General features: G+C 42.9%; 1 protein-coding gene across 8 annotated transcripts in view; it reads right to left on the bottom strand.

The window, feature by feature from the left end:
• FERMT2 (fermitin family member 2) overlaps window positions 1-16,130 on the bottom strand; it is a 242,672-nt gene extending 226,542 nt beyond the window's left edge. For 2 of the 8 annotated variants that reach the window (XM_029598302.1, XM_029598305.1), the window contains exons 1-2: window positions 15,725-16,125; window positions 14,751-14,916 (exon numbers count right to left, since the gene is read on the bottom strand). In XM_029598302.1, the coding sequence (XP_029454162.1) occupies window positions 14,751-14,907 (157 nt within the window). In that variant the 5' untranslated portion in view covers window positions 14,908-14,916; window positions 15,725-16,125. Of the gene's footprint in view, window positions 1-14,750; window positions 14,917-15,242; window positions 15,418-15,724 lie in introns of those variants that run through there. The other 6 variants (XM_029598306.1, XM_029598308.1, XM_029598311.1 and 3 more) reach the window with 5 other exon arrangements.
• Window positions 16,131-19,743: the final 3,613 nt, after the last annotated feature.

Below are 19,743 nucleotides of genomic sequence, written 5' to 3'. Positions count from 1 at the left end.
TTAATTTTATGTTAATAGGCAAGTTTTAATGTGATTTACTTTTTACGTTTTATTTCATTTCATGATTTGTATCTTTTATATTAATTTAAGAATGAGTCTGATGTATAGTTACTTGTTTGGTTTAAAATTTTTTTATTTTATGATTTTTAATTATGAAACATTGTAAATCCTTGTGAAGGTATATACCAACATCAGTATAGAAAATTAAATAAAATAAACATGCTTTCATGAAGGAATAAGTTATGGGGAAAGTATGTCTGGTGATGTATTAGGTGACTGATTACTCAGTCGTATATTAACTCAGAACCCACTTTAAGGGTTGAGAGGCAGTGGGAGAAAGCTAGGGTTACACCTGGAGAGGAGGGTTTGGCAAAGGATATGGACTACGGCTGACAGGTCTGTGTGCAAAGAGGGCTGAACTCATGGTGAGGCTCATTATGCATAGTTACAGATATCCAGAGTCTCTCTCAAAAATGTCAGCTTCTGCCTCACCACTTTGTTGGCGAGGCTGTGGGCAGAGGGGCACATATCTGCACACATGGCGGGAATGTCCATACATTTCTGCTTTTTGGATGAGGGTTGGTCGGCTTATAGGGCAAATCGTGGACTGTGCCTTAACTCCAGAGTTGTCTCTTGGGTTATAGGGAGAGCAAGTGTTGGAGAAATGTAAAAAGCTCCCGATACAGCAATTGCTGCATGCTGCTCATTTCTCTATTGCATGAAAGTGAAAATCTGTTCCTATCCTGGAGAACAGGCAAACAAGTACACACTGTTGCTTTATTAGAGAAGTTAAAATAACATATCTAAGCATACAAGTTATGATAAGATCTGGGGATCTACTGGAAATGTTATAATTCTGACTACGGGTAAGAAGTTGGGTTATACTGTATAATAATATTCTGTTCTGTATGGCTTGAGAATTTACTAAATTTGGCTTTGTATGTTGTCTGGCAACAAAATAAAAAAAAGATTAAAAAAAAATGAATCTAAATAAGGAACAGCTGGAGTGGGAGTACATACTGGCCCAGCCACCTGCAAAGTCTCAAACCACAAGGTGCTACACAACGTTTGGACCATACACCAAGAGGATCCCAAGGGCCCGTACTTGTCAGCTGACAAAGAATCAGACAGCCTTTGAAAGTGTTATTTAATATTTCAGAAGGACTTTGCCATTGGCACAGGAGGCCTTCCTGCCAAATATGACCAAAGAGCCAATTCAAGAATGAGGGGTGAGGGGGGGGGGGGGGGGGGGGAGAGGACCCGTGCTCTCACCACTTGCAGGAAATTAAGTGCATACCGGGATGAGAAAGCTCATCTTAAACAAAAAAAGTAAATATGCATTAAGATAAAACATTCCTGTATAGTTCTACCTTCGCTAGCCCAAAGTTTATATTTAAAAATAAATGCACACCTTCAATACGAACTCTGAACATGCACAGCAAAGAAAGGACAGAGCATGATCTAAGCTCCAAAAGGGAGTTTAAAATTTGGGATTAACCATCTAGAGATTGTGGATGTGTTCAACTGGTTGCAGAGAAAACCCCAAAATAAAATTAGTTATCACATACATCCACCACATGCTACCTTCTCATTTGCATTTAAGTAAAAATATAAATTACTTGAACACCTTTTCCCCACTGTTTTTACTTGTAAGGGTTATAAATGTCTAAGGTGGTTAATTAAAAATTCAAGTCGATGCAGTTGATGTCTGTATATCAAGCACTTAACATCAAATGTATTATCCAGCAACAAATGCAATCAAAACAGATAGATCAATAATGTTGCACTTCTGTGTTTTATTCATAAGCCTCTAAAATGTTCCATTAAGAGAATCAAAACCCAAGAGAGACAAAACAGTTTTCTACTAATGCTTTGCAATGGTTCAACTGGATCTTCCTAAAAAGGATAAATGAATTTTCTGGCACTACAGAACTGAGAAACTTAACATGAAAAGGGGAACATGCAGAACTATCACCCCAGAATTCAATACAAAATACCAGGCATAAGAAGTTATATGCTTAATTTTCACTGAGCATCAGGCTCATACTTCATTAGCATTGCCAAATGTGAGTGCTAGCTTTGCCTACTATGTTCAGCTACTGGCCATCAGGCTGGTTGCAGCAGAGTACACAACAGAAGCAGTCCTCACAGTCCCAGGTAGGAAAAAGGAACATGAGTGAAGTGAGTGTGGCCCTCAACAAGTGGCTGAAAGAGCTGACCATTTAAAAAATAAAAAAAAAGTGCTTCCCATCAACAATAGTCTGAATTTTCCATGAAATGCTTAAAAAGTGTGGGGCGGATTTTAAATGCCCTGCGCGCGTAAATCCGGCCGGATTTACACGCGCAGGGCCCTTGCGTGCCGGCGCGCCTATTTTGCATAGGCCGCCGGCGCGCGCAGAGCCCAGGGACGTGCGTAAGTCCCGGGGCTTTCTAAAAGGGGCGTGTCAGGGGGCATCGCGGCGTTTTGGGGGCATGTCACGCATGATGCAAAAAAAAAAAAAAAGGAATACTATGCTAACAAAATACACCACTTCCAGTACGATGCCCAGGCCCTATTTGCTTATGTAACACAAATCACTAAATCAACCCCTCCATCTATTCCAGATGAACAAGCTCTAACCAAGGCTAATGAGCTCGCTGCATTTTTTCAACAGAAAACTCTAAATACCCTCGCCCTCCTCCCTCCAAACACTACACCTCTCAAGTCAGGAGAGAATTCCAACTCCCTTAGTAGACCCAAGTTCGACAGTTTCGAATATATTTCCACCAAAGAGATCGAATCCCTCCTAAAAAAACAGAAACCTTCTAGCCATCCGGCTGATAATATCCCATCGAAACTCCTGCTTCTCATCCCGAACACGATCTCAGGACCTCTGACAAGCATCATCAACGGCCTTCTAACTCAAGGAAGTTACCCAGACAGTCTAAAAAACACTTCTCTCAAGCCCCTCCTCAAGAAACATAATTTAGACCCCAATGTTCTGGCGAATTTCAGACCCATTTCTAATCTCCCATTCGTTGCCAAACTTACGGAGAAACTGGTAAACACCCAGCTTTCTGAATATCTAGAGGACCATAATATCCTATTCCCTTCGCAATATGGTTTCCGCAAAGCACGCAACACGGAAACCCTCCTCATCTCACTTACAGATCATATCCTAATGGGGTTAGACAAAGGACATTCCTTTCTATTAGTCCTGTTGGACATCTCGGCGGCATTTGATACAGTCAACCACTCCATCCTTCTAGATCGCCTAGCAGATATCGGCATCTCTGGATCAGCCCAAAAATGGTTCAAGTCCTTCCTCAGCAATAGAACTTTTAAGGTCAAAAACAACAACAAAGAGTCTCCCCTAACAAATTCAACCGTAGGTGTACCACAAGGATTCTCCTTATCTCCAACCCTCTTCAACATTTATCTTCTCCCCCTCTGCCAACTGTTATCGGATCTCAACTTAATTCATTATCTGTATACAGATGACGTGCAGATTCTAATCCCTATAACAGAATCTATCTCAAAAGCTCTTACCCATTGGAATAACTGCCTTCTTTCCATCACCAATCTACTTAACAGCTTAAACCTGGTCCTCAATGCCTCAAAGACAGAGCTACTCCTCATCTCCTCAAATGAAAACAATTTTCCGCCACCATCACCTCACAATTCTCACATTACCTGTAAGCATGTTAGAGACCTTGGGGCAATACTAGACAATCGACTAAACTTAAAGAAAATGGTCAACACAACCTCCAAGGATTGCTTCTACAGACTACAGGTTCTAAAACGTCTTAAACCATTACTATTTTTCCAGGACTTCAGGACAGTCCTACAAGCGCTACTATTCGCCAAAATAGACTACTGCAGTGCACTCTTCCTAGGCCTCCCCAAATCTACCACCAAACCACTGCAGATGTTACAAAATGCGGCAGCGAGACTGCTGACCAGCACCAGCCGCGGTGAACACATCTCACCCATCCTCAGTAACCTACATTGGTTACCAGTAAATTTTAGAATCCTATACAAATCAATCACCCTAATTCACAAAACCATCCACCATCAACTTCAACTCGACTTGGAAATCCCATTCAAACTCCACTCCTCTAACAGACCAACTAGAGAGGTTCTCAAAGGCACTCTACAATTTCCTCCGACTAAGGCCACACGTCTCTCCACGACCAAAGACAGAGCTTTTTCGATAGCAGGCCCATCTATTTGGAATAACATCCCTGCAAACCTCAGATTGGAACCCTGCCTCTTAACTTTCAGAAAAAGACTCAAGACGTGGCTCTTCCACCAAGCCTTCTCCGATCCTCCAGACAATCACTAATGGCTTCCACTCTCACCCGGCCTTGGCATTTATTTTCATGAACTATGGACTCTGGTACCTCCAGGTTAAAGCACTTCCAAGCTTTAACCCGATCTCTCTATCGTATCTTTCATAATTAATACTTGCCTTTATCTTCCTTCCAGCTTGTTTTAAGCTTCCAAGTTCTTGACTCCCGTTGATTGTAACTTTGACTTATTCCTATCTATGGTTATTTATTGTTTACCTGAATTGTTCCTTCAGTTATACCCTATGTTAAATGTAAACCGATCCGATATGGTTATTTACTATGAAGGTCGGTATAAAAAACTGTTAAATAAATAAATAATGATGCAGCGTTTTGGGGGAGGCAACGCGGGCGTGGCCGCGGCCTCCGGACCGGAACATGGAGCGGGGCTGCCGGCCGGCGCGCACAAAAGTGGGGGGGGGGGGTTAGGTAGGGGAAGGGAAGGTGGGGAGAGGGTGAAGGAAAGTTCCCTCCGAGGCCGCTCCGATTTCGGAGCGGCCTCGGAGGGAACAGGTGGCGCGCGCTGGGCTCGGCGCGCGCAGATTGCACAAATGTGCACCCCCTTGCGCGCGCCGACCCCGGATTTTATAAGATACGCGCGTATCTTATAAAATCCAGCGTACTTTTGTTCGTGCCTGGTGCGTGAACAAAAGTACGCGATTTTTAAAAATTGCGCAATCTACCCCTATGGTTCTTAAAAAAAAAAAAAAAAAAGTGACATACTTAGCTGAAAGGACAGCACATACCCCTGCTTGAGACAGTTCTACAGAAGGCCCCACTGCAGCAGTTAAAGCCTCAAACAAACCAAACCATATAGTAAAGTTAACAGAAGACCTTGTTTGGACATTGCTATTATACAGATGTAGTGAAAATGTTTAACTGTTCAGAGTATATACTGGATAGCAAGCCAAAGTTGCCGGTTCCACTGAGATAGCTCTCTATAAATATCATGAAATAAGTAACTTAGATCATGTTTGTTATATACCCAACCAACCTGCTCAAAAGTTCATTTAACAGATTCGAAAGACAGCAGCACACTTACCAGAAAGCGCACCACAAACTTTAGCCCTTTTCTTCATTCCACCACATGCCCCAAATTATACCACCACTGAATGCTTTAGTTTGGAAGGTAATGACTACAACTGATCTTTAAAAACATAGCTACATACTGCAGACTATTCTTGTTTGTTCACATTTTTAAAAAGGTGAAAAAAAGACAGTAAAACATACATCTGCTAATCTGACTTTGTATAACATTGTAGCTACACTAGTAAATGGCTCAATACACCACAGATTGCAATGTCCATCCCGAAACATTTGTATCTGTTATCTTTCTGCATGCCTGTGCACAAAGGTTTTTTCAGCTGTGAACAAGGGTGAGGTGGGAGGCGAGCCAGAGCCAAACTGGAATTAACATGATGGCAGATTCAAATATTTTTCTTCCATTGATATTTAACCAAGTGACGTAGGTACAATTTGTAAATGAACAAAGACATACTAGAATAATTACCCATTCTGAACACAGGTATATACACTAGAAAATATCACCACATTTTTAGGGGGGGGGGGGGGGGGGGGGACACACTCTGCTTTCAGTGTTTGAAGAGAAAGAAACTTGGGTTTTGAGACCTTGGCTGGCAGTTCAGTTGCCTGGTAGTTTGGCAACATGTTAAAAAACGGATTAGAAAATGAGATTATGTTATTAGGAAAGTCATGCTATCCTTTTGACTTTTAGGTGCTCTTTAGAATATATGTACCAGTATACTGGGGAGCATCTTATGTATGTGACCATGCTTCAGACATGCAAGGTCACATGGTATACACATAGGGGCGGATTTTAAAACAATACGTGCGCTGGTACTTTTGTTCGCGCCACCAGCGCGAACAAAAGTACACCAGATTTTATAAGATACGCGCGTAGCCGCGCGTATCTTATAAAATCCGGGGTCGGCGCGCGCGCAAGGGGGTGCACATTTGTGCAACCGGCGCGCGCACCGAGCCCAGTGCGGCCTGCCTGTTCCCTCCGAGGCCGCTCCGATTTCGGAGCGGCCTCGGAGGGAACTTTTCTTCGCCCTCCCCCCACCTTCCCCTACCTAACTCACCCCCCCCCCTTAACTTTGCGCACATCGCCGGCAGCCCCGCTCCGTCCTCCGGTCCCAGGGGCGTGGTCCGGAGGCCTCGACCACGCCCCTGGGCCGGCGCCACGACCCCCCGGGCCCTCCCCCGGACATGCCCCCTCCCTCCCCGTTTCGAAAGCCCCGGGACTTAGGCGCGCGAGGGCCCTGCCGGATTTACGCACGCAGGGGTTTTAAAATCCGCCCCATACTGTATAACAGAGCAGCAAGCAGTGTCACTGTGCAGCCCATCCCACCAGGCGAAAGAATAAAGCCCACCTCTCACGTGACCCAGCAGAGCCCATCCTGTCAGATAGAAGGCGGGGGTGGGGAGATGCATTGCATTCAGCAAGGGGGGCCCCGTTGCATTCATTCTTATTCATTTCCCGGCTAAAACTGAAATACAACCCCCCCACCCTCCTAACCCCCCCCACCCCAAGACTTACCAAAACTCCCTGGTGGTCCAGCGGGGGGGGGGGGGGGGGGACGGACGGACCTGGAGCCATCTCCTGCACTCACGCCGTTGGCTGCCAGTATTCAAAATGGTGCCAATAGCCTTTGACCTTACTATGTCACAGGGGCTACTGGTGCCATTGGTCGGCCCCTGTGACATAGTGAGGGCAAAGGCTATCGGCGCCATTTTGATTACTGGCAGCCGACGGCCCGAGTGCAGGAGATCGCTCCCAGACCCCCTGCTGGACCACCAGGGAGTTTTGGTAAGTCTTGGGGGGGGGGGGTCTGGAGGGTGGGGTGTTTAAATTCGCTCCTTTAGACGGCCGAATAATTCGGTGAAGATTTGTTGTATTTGTGGGGAATCGCGATACGTTTCGCTTCCCCACAAATACAAAGAATATGGCCCTATACTTTGCGGATTACCAATACGTTGGAAACGAATGCACACCCCTACTGCTCATTGCTGATCCAGGCCAGGAGGAGGAGAACGGTGCTGTCTCAGACCACATCACTGTCCTCCGCTGCCCATGGCCCATCTGGCACTTTGAGACATGTGGGCACCATAATACTACGTGGTTCAAAGTGCTAAATCAGGCAGCAGAGAAAAGGGGTGGGGCCAGAGGCACCGTCACTCTCTCTCTCTGGCCCAGGTCAACAGCCAGCAGTGAGAAAAGTACAGGCCTGGGTGGGAATGGGGAGAGCAACAGGGTATGTAAAATCCCCTTTGGAAATGTTGTCCTCCATGGAGTACCTTTTCCAATCTTGTGAGTGAGTGTGTGTGTGTGTGTGAGTGTGTGAGTGTGTGAGTGTGTGAGTGTGTGAGTGTGTGAGTGTGTGAGTGTGTGAGGTGTGAGTGTGTGAGTGTGTGAGTGTGTGAGTGTGTGAGTGTGTGAGTGTGTGAGTGTGTGAGTGTGTGAGTGTGTGAGTGTGTGAGTGTGTGAGTGAGAGAGAATGAGAATACACCTGGGGGAACTCCCCATTTGCCCAACAGAATTAGGCATGGGACCCAAAAAGCAGCAGCCATGGCAGTGGAGGCTTGTATGGGCCAGAAGGGAGGGAACACAGTTCTGGGGTCAACTGGAAATGAGAAAGGAGCAGTAGTGGGCTGGCTTACGCAGACCAGGAGTTGGAAGAGTCTGTGTTGGATCTATGCAAGCCGGAAGAGATGAGCCTGCATGGCCCAAACAAAGCAGGGAGGGGGTCCAGTGGAGCCTGAACAAGCAAGGTAGATAGCGAGCCTGGGGTTTTGCTAAAGAGGGCTGGCAGACAGAAAGCTGGGGGGGGTGGGGTGCTCCTCCACCATAGAAAGAATGAGAGGAGTGGGGTGGAGAGAAAAATCTGGTGGGGTGGGGGGAAGGGATGGGAGAAGAGGAGGTAGCAAGCAACACTGGGATGAGAGAGCAATCTGGAGAGGGCAAGATTTAGGACAGGAAAATTCCGCACCGAAAAAAAAAAAAAAAAAAAGTTAAAAATCCTGCTCTGTTTGAACTAAGTTACCTGTTCCTCAAAAGATCATGATTGTATTACCTTATCTGAATAGTCTGCAGAATTTTAATACTGTTCACAGAATTTGCTAGTTTTTTTGCTCTAATTCCCAGAGGAGTAAGAGATGTTCTTAAGTCTTGTCAGAATAGAAATAAGGTAGACTAGAGATCCTATTATACAAGCATTATTGCTATCTGCTTGCAAGTATGTAACAGCATTCAGTTTAAACAAACAGCAAGATTTGCTTTATATATCATTCACATACCACAGAATACAAAAAACTTGGTACCCTAATCTAGATCGTAAAATAAACTATGCACACACCTAAACCAGTCTAATTTCAATCTGTTAAACAGTGAAATAAAATATGAGATCCCCACTGATTATGGATTTTGCAAGATATAAAAATAGAAGTACTTGCTATATATTTCCACACTTCTTAGAATGAAAATTACGGTATGTACCTTTCAATACTGCCATGTCCCCTTCATACAGACTTCAGAACTCCCCCCTTCTCCCACTGTCAAGCAGAAAAACAAAAATTCTGCTTGGCATGTTTTATTGCATTTAAAATATATAAAAAATATGGACATTTGAAGACCAACGGTGAGCAAGACTTGATTGTTTAGGGTGTTCAGTCTCGAGTATGAAGGTCTTCTATTATTCCTGGTCATAGATTTTTCTGACATTAATTAATTTTAAAATAGACAGTTTGGCTATATTTTGATTTTTTTTCCTGATGTGTATTTTTTTTTTAATTTTTAGCTCAGTTTATTTAGATTTATAATAATCATGACCAAGAACAAAGCATTAAAAAAAACCCACCTTTTAACACTAAGATCCCAACAGGAATGGAATAAAATCAAAACAAGTATTAAACCATAAGCTTTTACTGCTGCTTTAGTAGGTTATAAGACCTTGCAGAATATTAATATAAGCCAGTATACTAGAAGTTGCCATACAAATGCCAGATTCCTGGTTTCCCTTCTTAGTGTTTTCCAAGTTTGGCTGCCGTGCTGTATGGAGTGTCCCAGGGAGTGATACCCCCTGCATTTTAAGCCTTAGTGGTAGCGTCCCATGATGCTATGGGCATGCTAGAGAGTATTTGTTTGTTGTAGGAGACTGGGGTTGCATTTTGGTGTGTCAAACAGTGTCTGCAGCTGCAGTGAAAGGGGCTGAGAGAGAGTTTGCAGGTGGCGTGGCGAGAAAGCGAGAGCATGTGTGCCAAGCTCCTGGTGAAGACTGGAGCACTTCATCTGTATGGAGGTTTTTGTGCAAGGTGGTGTGTTAAGGGGGATCCTCCAGTCACACACTTTAAGGGATGTGGCATCTCACTGCAGATTTTCCCCTCGACATAAAGAGCAAAGGAGAAAACTTCTAACTTCAAGGAAAGCCAAGAATAGCCAGCCTTCAACTCCTTGTGCCTTTCCATGCAAGGACAGTGAGAAGTTTTAAGAAAACCCAAATAGTTTACAAGAGCAATTAAAATCTATGTCCCAGTGCTCAGTATAGCCATGTGAAAACCGTAGCCCCGGAAAATGCCTGCTAAGCAGCATGTAGACACTCATCTGTAAATACAAAAATCAGACCAGTTTTGGAATCACAGCTTCTGGAGACATCTACAGTTATTTCAGGGGCATGACTAAATAGATCCCAATGCTGCCACAGAGGTCCTGCTCACCATTAACAGTGCTTTTTCACCTATAACTGATCTACCACTTCAAATGAACCCTCAAACTGTTCTGGACATGATGCTTTTTAATATACCTATAAATAACCTGGAAAGGGGAGCAACAAGTGAGGTTATCAAATTTCCAATGACACAAAATTATTCAAAGCTGTCAAATCACAAGAGGCATGTGAGAAACCGCAAGACGACCTCACAAAACTAGGAGACTGGGCATGCAAATGGCCAATGAACTTTAACGTAGACAAGTGATGCACTTAGGGAAGAGTAACCCAAATTATAGTACAAAATGCAAGGTTCCACATTAGGAGTCACCACTCAGGAAAAGGATCTAGGTGTCATCGTTGAAAATACATTGAAATCTTCTGTTCGGTGTGCAGCAGCAGCCAAGAAAGTAAATAGAATGCTAGGGATTATTAGGAAAGAAATAGAGAATAAAACAGAATATCATAATGCCTCTGTATCACTCCATGGGGTGACCTCATCTTGAGTATTGTGTTCAATTCTGGTCACCACCTCTCAAAGATGTAGCAGAATTAGGAAAGGTACAGAGAAGGGCAACCAAGATAAGAGGATGGAACAATTCCCCTATGAAGAAAGGCTAGAGCAGTTAGGACTCCAACTTGGAGAAGGGACAGCTGAGGGGAGATATGATAGAGGAATGAAACAAGTAAATGTTAATCAGTTGTTTACTCTTTTGAAAAGTACAAAAGACCAGGGGACACAATGAAGTTACTGGGTAATACATTTAAAACAAATAAGAAAATATTTTTTTACTCAATGCATAACTAAGCTCTGGAATTCATTGCTAGAGGAGGAGGTGAAAGCTGTTAGTATAGCTGTGTTTGAAAAAAAAAAAAAAGGTTTGGATAAGTTCCTGGAGGAAGAGTTGCAGAAATCCACTGCTTATTCTTGGGATGGGCAGCTTGGAATCTTATCTTCCCCCTTGGTATCCTGCCAGCTACTTGTGACCTGGCTTGGCCACTGTTGGAACCAGGATACTGGGCTTGAGGGAACTTAGTCTAACCCAGTATGGCAAGCCTTATGTATGTTGCCCTAGCTGCACAAGGTTCATGTTTCTTTAAATTCAAATTAAAGTCTTCATTGTTACATTTCAGTAACTCCAGTTCCAAGCACATAGTGCCAAATCTCACCCCTCTAGAGTCAGATAAATATCCTTGTACCATTCCCCCTACCCCAGTTGTCTCCATTACAAGACAGTGGTGCAGGTAAGATAAAACCAGCAGAGCGAATGTATCATACGGTACAAGAGTAGAACACCTCCCAAAAATAAAACAATGTTTCACTTAAATTTATTGTTCCACAAAGGGCCGGTGCTAGCATTTTTGCTGCCTCCCTCTTTTTTTTTTTTTTTTTTTTTTTTTAAACCACGCACACAGAATACCCCACCTCAATTAAACATGCAGAAGAGACTCGCTCATCAAATTCTGAATAAAAAAAGATGAAACTGAACTGGAAAGCACAACAAGCCAGACTCTGTATGCAATGCAGAAACAGAAACCACTAGTCCCCATAAATCATTCTTCAAACAATAAAAATCAATTATATTAGTAAAACCACACTTTGAAATATTTTTATAATGATCTAAGGAATAGAACATCCAATAATTAAGAGCTCAAACAAAATTTTATAAATTTCCCAAACAAAATTTCAAAATGGCAGACACAGACATCCAATAAGTAGAACTAATGAGGATGGAAAATTCACTGCTCTCCATAGCTGAAAATTGTATTTCCAGTCATCCTGAGTAAGGCATGGATTAGTGAGGCAGCACAATTTTTCTCCAGTCAGGCTCTCATTCACACACATCACATCCTCGCACCCCAATAAGACTCATACATACCACACGCTAGTAAGGCCCTCATTCATTCATTCACACAAACATACATACCACCAGGAGCCATTCTGCTGCTCATGTGCCAGCCCATGCGTTAAATCAAACCACGCGAGCCTAGCATTTCCTCTATGCTGATCTCGTGCATTGCAAGATCGGCACAGAAAACGTGCTAGCTGCACGTGTTTTGGATAGCAAACACCGGCACCGAGAAGGCGTAGGAGAATGGGCTCCTCCTTTCTTCAGCCGCTGGTAGGATGGGGTCCCACTGACGGCCTCACGGGCCTCTTCCAAGCCACTGGTGAGATGGGGGTCCACCAGCAGCTTCACGGGCAGATTCCTCTTCTGGGCCGCAGATGAGAGTTCATCGGCGGCCTTGCGGGCCCTTTCCCTGCTCCCGACACCAACCCACAGGCGTGCCACCCTGTGCAATTGCACACGTTGCAAACCCAGTGGCGCCAGGCCTGGTTCCACCAGCATGCACTGACAATTTCCTGGTTTATTTTGCAGGCACAGTCCCATCTTCAGTAATCAGAGGGCAACTAGATTCTAGCAAGATTTTTTAGAATTTTTTTAATGAACCCCTGCTAAATGAAAAAAAATAAATGTAGGGCCACTTTCCAATTTAAAGTAAGAATGCTTACAGCCCCATTTTCATTCATTCAGCATTACTGTTTTAGTTCATTACGTAGTTTGAAAGGCTCCAGTTTCTAGGAATGAACTCCATTTATATTCTGCAACCTCCAAGAAATATTCAAAACCTTTAAAATTATTATAACTTCAATTTTGAAGAAAGCAAAATAAAGACTGTACACAACAAATATTCAATAACCAGAAAGCCACTTACTTCTAACCTTTCCAAAAGCTAATGGATTTTGAGCATTACAAATGACACTGCAGAAGTCTCCTTCAACAGTTCTTTTTCTAGCTCAAGTATAAAAATAACTCCCATTAAAACTGCTTCTCAAAAGGCAAAACTATCCCAACTCAGAAAAAAGTGATACAAAAATACACATTTCCTGCCAGTCAAGCATATTTTCAACAATGCTTCCTTCCTTAACTTCCAATAAGGATATTTCATCTTGCAGGAATCTATCAAAAACAGTGATTGCTTTGTATTATGTGTGGCAAAATAAAAGCATGATTCCTCGGGATTTGCAGTCCGATTTCTCAGTTGTGAAAGATGCAAGAAGTCAGCCTAAGATCAATACTAACTGTGAATAAAGGCAAATGCTACTCAAAACAGTTCTATTCAAAAACATCTTGCAAGCAAATGTTTTATAAAACTTAATTTAAAAGAAAAAAAAAAAAAGCTTTCCTGCCTACATAATATCACTGAATTAAAACAAACAAAAATTATCAGATGCACTGCCAGACTTATGCAGTCTGGCTTGCTCTACTTAAACTGCACACACCACTAGATCTGAGACTTCTCCCTCTCTTTTTCACCCCCCTGTTGCACTAGGATACTTTTCTCAGTTCTAAACCACTGTCCAACTCCCTGAGTTTCAGCACCCCAAAGCATGTGCCTGCATATTTTTGATTAAAGTCTTCAGCTGTCACACACTTGCAAAACACCTTAAACATTTTCCCCCCACTACCCCCCCCCCTTATTGAAGAGCTTTGCCTCATTTCTCTTAACATGTCTGCAAAGCTGCTCATGAACATACCCTTCTGCCATCTCAAAGATAAAACTAGTTTACACTATTACCACACCCTGTTACCTATCATTCAACCAACCAGTCTCTAACCCAGTGCTACCATCTTGGGGCCCCCTCTCTCTTTTATGAGTCTCCTCCATAAAACTGTCAGAAGGTCCGACAGCTAAGCACATGAGGTTCACCACTCCACGCCACTTTAAAACTGCCTGCTTAGTAGTCACAGAAATCTAACCTGCTTGACATTTCTCTCATTGGGAAGCAGGAAGAATAGAGTAACAAAGGAAAGGAAAGTTTAAAATAAATAAATAGTACATACTGAAGATTCAAGAGCATTGCTGTATGGGTGACATTTTAACTAGGATATGCAAGTTTATCTCACTTTATTCAGTGTCGCACAAACATGCTGTGTTTTATTACAGGCTTGATTGTTAGATTTGCTGTATATGCAGTAAACAGAGGGATTTTTCAATCTGAATATCAATATTTCATGAACACCCATGTTCAGGGTAGCTGATACTATAAATTGTGTTTTACAAGAAAGTAAAACAAATAAATTCAGCTCCATAAATCTCAAAACTGTTTGTCTTCATTCTTTCAAGATTAAAACAGGATTTTCATGTTCTTTATTTCATGTCTAAGGACTTCTTTATTAACACTATTTATGAACACGGGTGTTGGGACAGGGTTAGTTACCAATGCCATTAGAAATACAAATATAAATCAGGGGTGGCAGATCAGGCAAAATCGTTAATTTGCTGGACTTATAGAAACTAGACAAGATTACAGGCAGTTCGGAAACAGGGGTGGAGAAAGCAAGAACTTTTTTTTTTAATATAAACTTGACACACTTGAAGTGAAACAGTAGTTACTATTGTAACTTTAGCAACTTAACCCAAATTCTCTATTAAAACACACACACACTTGAAATGCAGCAAACCCCTAAGTAGCCTGGGAGACCGCGTTTCAGAAACTTTAGGGACGCCAGGTCCAGAATAATAGGGACTTTTTACAGAATCAAGAGCTTTGTGTCAAACGCTGTATTGCACAGACGAGACCCTTGACTGAAGCGATTTACTGAGAGAGAGAGAGGAAGGAACAGCCGGAGTTCTGTAACGCAGCCAGAACCACACCTACCACCAACGAAAAAAAAAAAAAAAAAAACTTACCAAGTTTTTCTACCAACTTGAGCATCACCCCTCCAATGTGCACCTCCCCCGTCACCCTCAGGGTAACATCCCGATTAAGGTCCGTCACATGGACATTCAACTCCCACGTCCCATCCGCATAGCAGCCATCTGGCATCCTTATACCGTCCAGAGCCATCGTGCCTTCCTGTGAAGCAGAGGAAATAGCATTCAAATTAGCCAGCAGAAGGCTCGGCTGGTTAACATTTCCTACAATTAAAATCCTCACGGCAGAAAACTTGTTTAACCCAGGGACGCCTTGCCGGATACACGAAAGGCGATACAGAAGGGAGCCAGGGTAAAGGGGACCGCGGGGGGGCAACTGAGCTGCCAGAGCCGACGCTCCCCACCCATCAGTGCAAAGCCCTCAGAAGGCGCCTAAAGCAATAGAGGGCTTGAAAGGAGTGGGACAAGCCTAGGTTATTCCCTCCCCCCCAAAAAAGTAGACCCCACTGCAAAACAAACGGAACTCACGAGGTTTGATAATTAATCGCAGTCTTGCATTTGCCGATTTGAACAGAATAAAATAAAATATTGTTTAACTACATAGTGAACTGGGCTTTGCAATCACAGTGGCTTGAAATAAGGCACCGAAACAGTCACCGAATCCCGATTTGCCGTCCCCAACCATCCGCCTCCCAACTGTTTCTTGCGCTCCTATTCCCTAGGGAAGTCCATCAAAAGCAGCGTCTCCCTCAGACTATTTACCGAATGTAAACCGTTGTTCACCTGTTCGCTGTCAGCAAACCCGTTCTACAGGTTCCCTCCCCAAGCCCTGGCGAAGGGAACACGTCACCGCGCGAGTTAAACCCCCAACTTTCCGACTCCAGCAGGCTCTGCCGGCCGGGCCGCAGAGTGACCGTGACAAGACGCCGCGCCACCGTTACCAGCCCCGCCGCCGCCGCCACAAACTCGCGAAAAGAGACGGACCCGACAGCCCCATCCCTTCCGCTCACCTTCGCTTTCTCCTCTGCGATCCCTCCGAGCAGCAGCTGCGAATCAAGACGAGAGAGGAGAAAAGTCGCTTTTTCTCGGCGAACCAGCGACCGCACTCCCTCCAAGCTGCCAGCTCCCTTCAACCTTGGGCTAATGGAGTCCCTTTGGCTCCTGCTTTTCCACTCGGCGATAACGTCACTGGCTCGCTCAATCTGGCCTCCCTTTCAGCAGCCCGTCCAGTCACTCCCCCTTTCCCTATCTCTCCTTGCTCTCTTCCTCTTTTATTCCTCCGTCGTCCCTGGGAGCCGGAGCGCGCGCGCAGCACACTGCGAGAGTCCTCGTGCCAGCAGGAGGAAGAGATGGAACGAGCCCGGGAAGCGCGCGCGGTACGCCAGGAAAGCGAAAGAGGGTGGAAAATTTGTTTGCAACAATAAAAGCCCCGAGGAGCCGCCGCTGCCCTTTTATGGAAGTGAATAAGCACGAGGATTGAGTCCAACATCCGGGACCTTGAGAGAGAGAGCCAGGAGGGCTTGGAGGGGCTGGAAAGACAGGGTCCTGGCAGGGATTCCCGTTAGACGCTTTCGGCTAGGACACTGAAGTAGTTTAACAAGTTTGCACAATTGCACAAACTCAAAACAGAAATTCTTAATACAGCCTTATAAAAATTAGTTGACACTGCAGTAGCCCGGTTTGCAAATAAAGCTCAGCAAAAAAATATATAAAGTGAGAGCTTCAGAAAGCTAGTTCGATAAAAAAAAGTAAGTATCCTTTCTCAAGTTGAATGCAATAAAAAGCAAAACCATAAAACGGGGAGACAGGTTATGATATTTTGTTAAGCTTGAATAAAGTTAAAAGAACTTCCATTTCAGCAGTAGCTGAACAGATTGTAGGATAGATGTTAGCTATTCAATATGTTATAGGCTAGTGGTAATTCATTCTAGTATATGAGGTTTGCTTTATCCTATATATTCATGATGCTAGAAGGGGAAGATGTTTTCTGCTCCCCATCTTTTTTTCATGAAAGTCACCCAAAAAGTATTCCTTCTTCATTTGTAGAAATACATAAGAACAAACTCAAATACCCACATACTGTTTTAAATTTTCTTTTAGTTTTCTTTCTCTGCACACATACACACTTATGTGAACCATTTTTATTGCCAACATCTGTCCGAGATTTCTGTACTTGGCAGAGTTGAGTAATAATTCCTACAACTGTGCTTTCACAACATCCCCTACAGTCGTTTCTCTGTGTGACATTTTCTCTGGAATTCTGTATTTAAAAATATATACTTCTGTAACTTTCAAGGTAACAACAAATAATGCAGCTTTCTATTTTATATTTCTCCACAATCACAATTGCTCGAGCACATTATTTACTTTGCAAGAGGCTCAAAACCTTATGTTAGCTTATTAATACAATAGTTTGAGATATTAGAAAATGTTGGAGGGGTTCGTACAGTCGGAGGTAAAGCCTTAAAATGCCTTCAGCTATGCTACACCCCAGTTGCAGAAAGTACAGACCCTGCATCATTTCCCATTAAACCTACACCTAAATTGTAGCTAACAAAAGCAGATCCATGTGGCCATGCTAAATTAAAAGCATAGCACACTAAGGAGATTATTTATTTATTTGCTAATTTAAATGGCAACAGCATATACAACAATACAGAAACACAAAGGATTACTACATTTTTTTTACAGTATTTTAATCTCTAGTTGCCATATAAATGGAAATGCTTTTTTGTGTCATGCTATATTTTCAGTATTCCAGTAGTATGAGTTTATTCTGTTTCTTTTTTTTTGAGAGGTTTTTTTTAATCCTCATTCTTTGTTTATACTGCCTTTCATATAGTTCAGGAGCTACTCTGCTAGCATAATCTGAAATCCTGGTATAGAAACTGAAAGATGAGCCACTCACTGTAATATTCAGCCATTGACATCATGCTCTGTTAGCTGAATTCTGGAGCCAGGAACTCCCTTCCCTGTGTTTGTATCTTAGAATGGTTCATGCAATATCCAGCAGTAATAGCCAAATAAGGCTCCAAAGCACTGGAGTCAGATTTACACAAAATAATACCTAGCAGCACCATCAATTTTATTACCAAGCCGGATGTCAGCCAGACCCCCTTTAGCTGACTTCTGCCTTTTCTCATCAAATCCTATTGCAATAGGTTACCTGTCAGTTAATATTTAAGTAAAATTAAGTAAAATAGGTAACCTTACAGGATTATGTTTCAGTTTTTTGTACAAATTGAATTTATATCTTTTGAGGATGCGCAGGAACAAAAGAAGGTTATACAGAAAAGCATATTAAAACACTTTTCCAAAGATTTAAGTAAAATAAGGAATGTTGCCAGGCTGTAAAGATAAATATAGACCCTTCATATATGAAGGCATCAGGCCAAAAATCAAGAAATACCTTCAACATCAGAGGAATCTGTTTAGTATATGGGCCTGTGTTCTCCCATTCAGTTCCTATGTCTAAACTCTTTGGACCCACTATCCTTTAAAAACAGTAGTACTTAAAAACAAACAAACAAAGCAAGCAGTCCACTTTAACACTTTATTTAAATTGGCACAATAGAAGATCACAACAGCACTTAAACACATCATTCATGTAAAGGCAGACAAGAGAGAACCACAGCACAGCCCCATATTCAAATGCAGAAAGCAAGCAAATTAACATTATTGCCCTATCAAGTCCTTATTTTACTTATGCCATTAGAATCCCCCTTTAATGCATATGAGATCTGTTCCATAGCTGCAATCTCAACAGCGTTATTCTTCCAGTATTCTAATTATGTGAAGGCTTCCAAAATATGCACATTCTATACACAGCATGTAATAAATACCTAATTGTTTAACATTTATGCACTCCCTTTCTCCTAGCATCCCAATGAAAATAGTTGAGTCCAATCCAAGTCTTGACGAATAATCAGTCCAATTTCCCCCTACCTCTAACCAGAATTTTTCCTTCTTTTTACAAAACTGCTATGTGTATTATGCGTTCAAATACCCACAACCCCTCCAAAAGTAGGGCTAGAAATACTGAATTTTGCAAAATTTATCTGGTATATATAGGTATGATCAAGTGGCTTGAAGTGACATTTATAGTAGGGACACACTATCCTTGCTCCCTCAGTCCCTTTCCCCTCCCACATGCGCCACCCATCTGCCTGCCCGCCCCCCCCCCCCCCCCCCCCCCCCCCCCCCGGGGTCTACAGCAGTCTCACTCCCTCAACCCCTCTCCCCTAGATTCAAAAGACACAAGGAACCCATATGGCATTAGGCCTGTTGTAAAACGTAATGGGTGTGGGCATGGCCCTCAAAGCCATGAATAAACAATTACAATATAGTAAACCTCCCATACCAAAAATAGCACTGCCTGCCAGCACTCAAACTACAACCCTATCAACAAAAAGGCAACACTGCAAATATTACACGAGGCTCTAAAACAACAATATACCTCCTATTTAGAAAACAAAACAAGCCAGGCTGCTTAAAATATCAGTAAAATAAAAAAAATACATTACTTAAAAATACTTTACAAAAGCTTTTAAAACTACATACGTCCCTTCTTCAGATGTCATATCAGAGACCTTCACATCTAAAGACGAGTCCTATCTTGTCTCAGTAGCTCACTTACAGGCCGATACAGTACAGGGCGCTCCGGCGGAGCGCACTGTTAATCCGCGTTTGGACACCCTTTTTCGATGCACTAGCTTTACCCCTTATTCAGTAAGGGGTAATAGCGCGTCGAAAACGCATGTCAAACCCCCCCTTCCCCCCCCCCGAAACTAATTTCGCCCGCAACATGCAAATGCATTTTGATGGCCCTATTAGTTATTCCTGCGTGATTCAGTAAGTAAAATGTGCAGCCAAGCCGCACATTTTACTTTCAGAAATTAGCGCCTACCCAAAGGTAGGCGTTAATTTCTGCCAGCACCCTGTGACTTAATATCATGGCGATATTAAGTCGGAGGTCCCAAAAGTTAAAAATAATTAAAAAAAAAAAATTTAAAATCGGCCTTCGGGTTGG

Source organism: Rhinatrema bivittatum, chromosome 4, assembly GCF_901001135.1.
Source record: "Rhinatrema bivittatum chromosome 4, aRhiBiv1.1, whole genome shotgun sequence".
NCBI lineage: Eukaryota > Metazoa > Chordata > Amphibia > Gymnophiona > Rhinatrematidae > Rhinatrema > Rhinatrema bivittatum.
The sequence above is the reverse complement of the archived record's forward strand: the minus strand, read 5'-3'. Positions and strand labels throughout refer to the sequence as shown.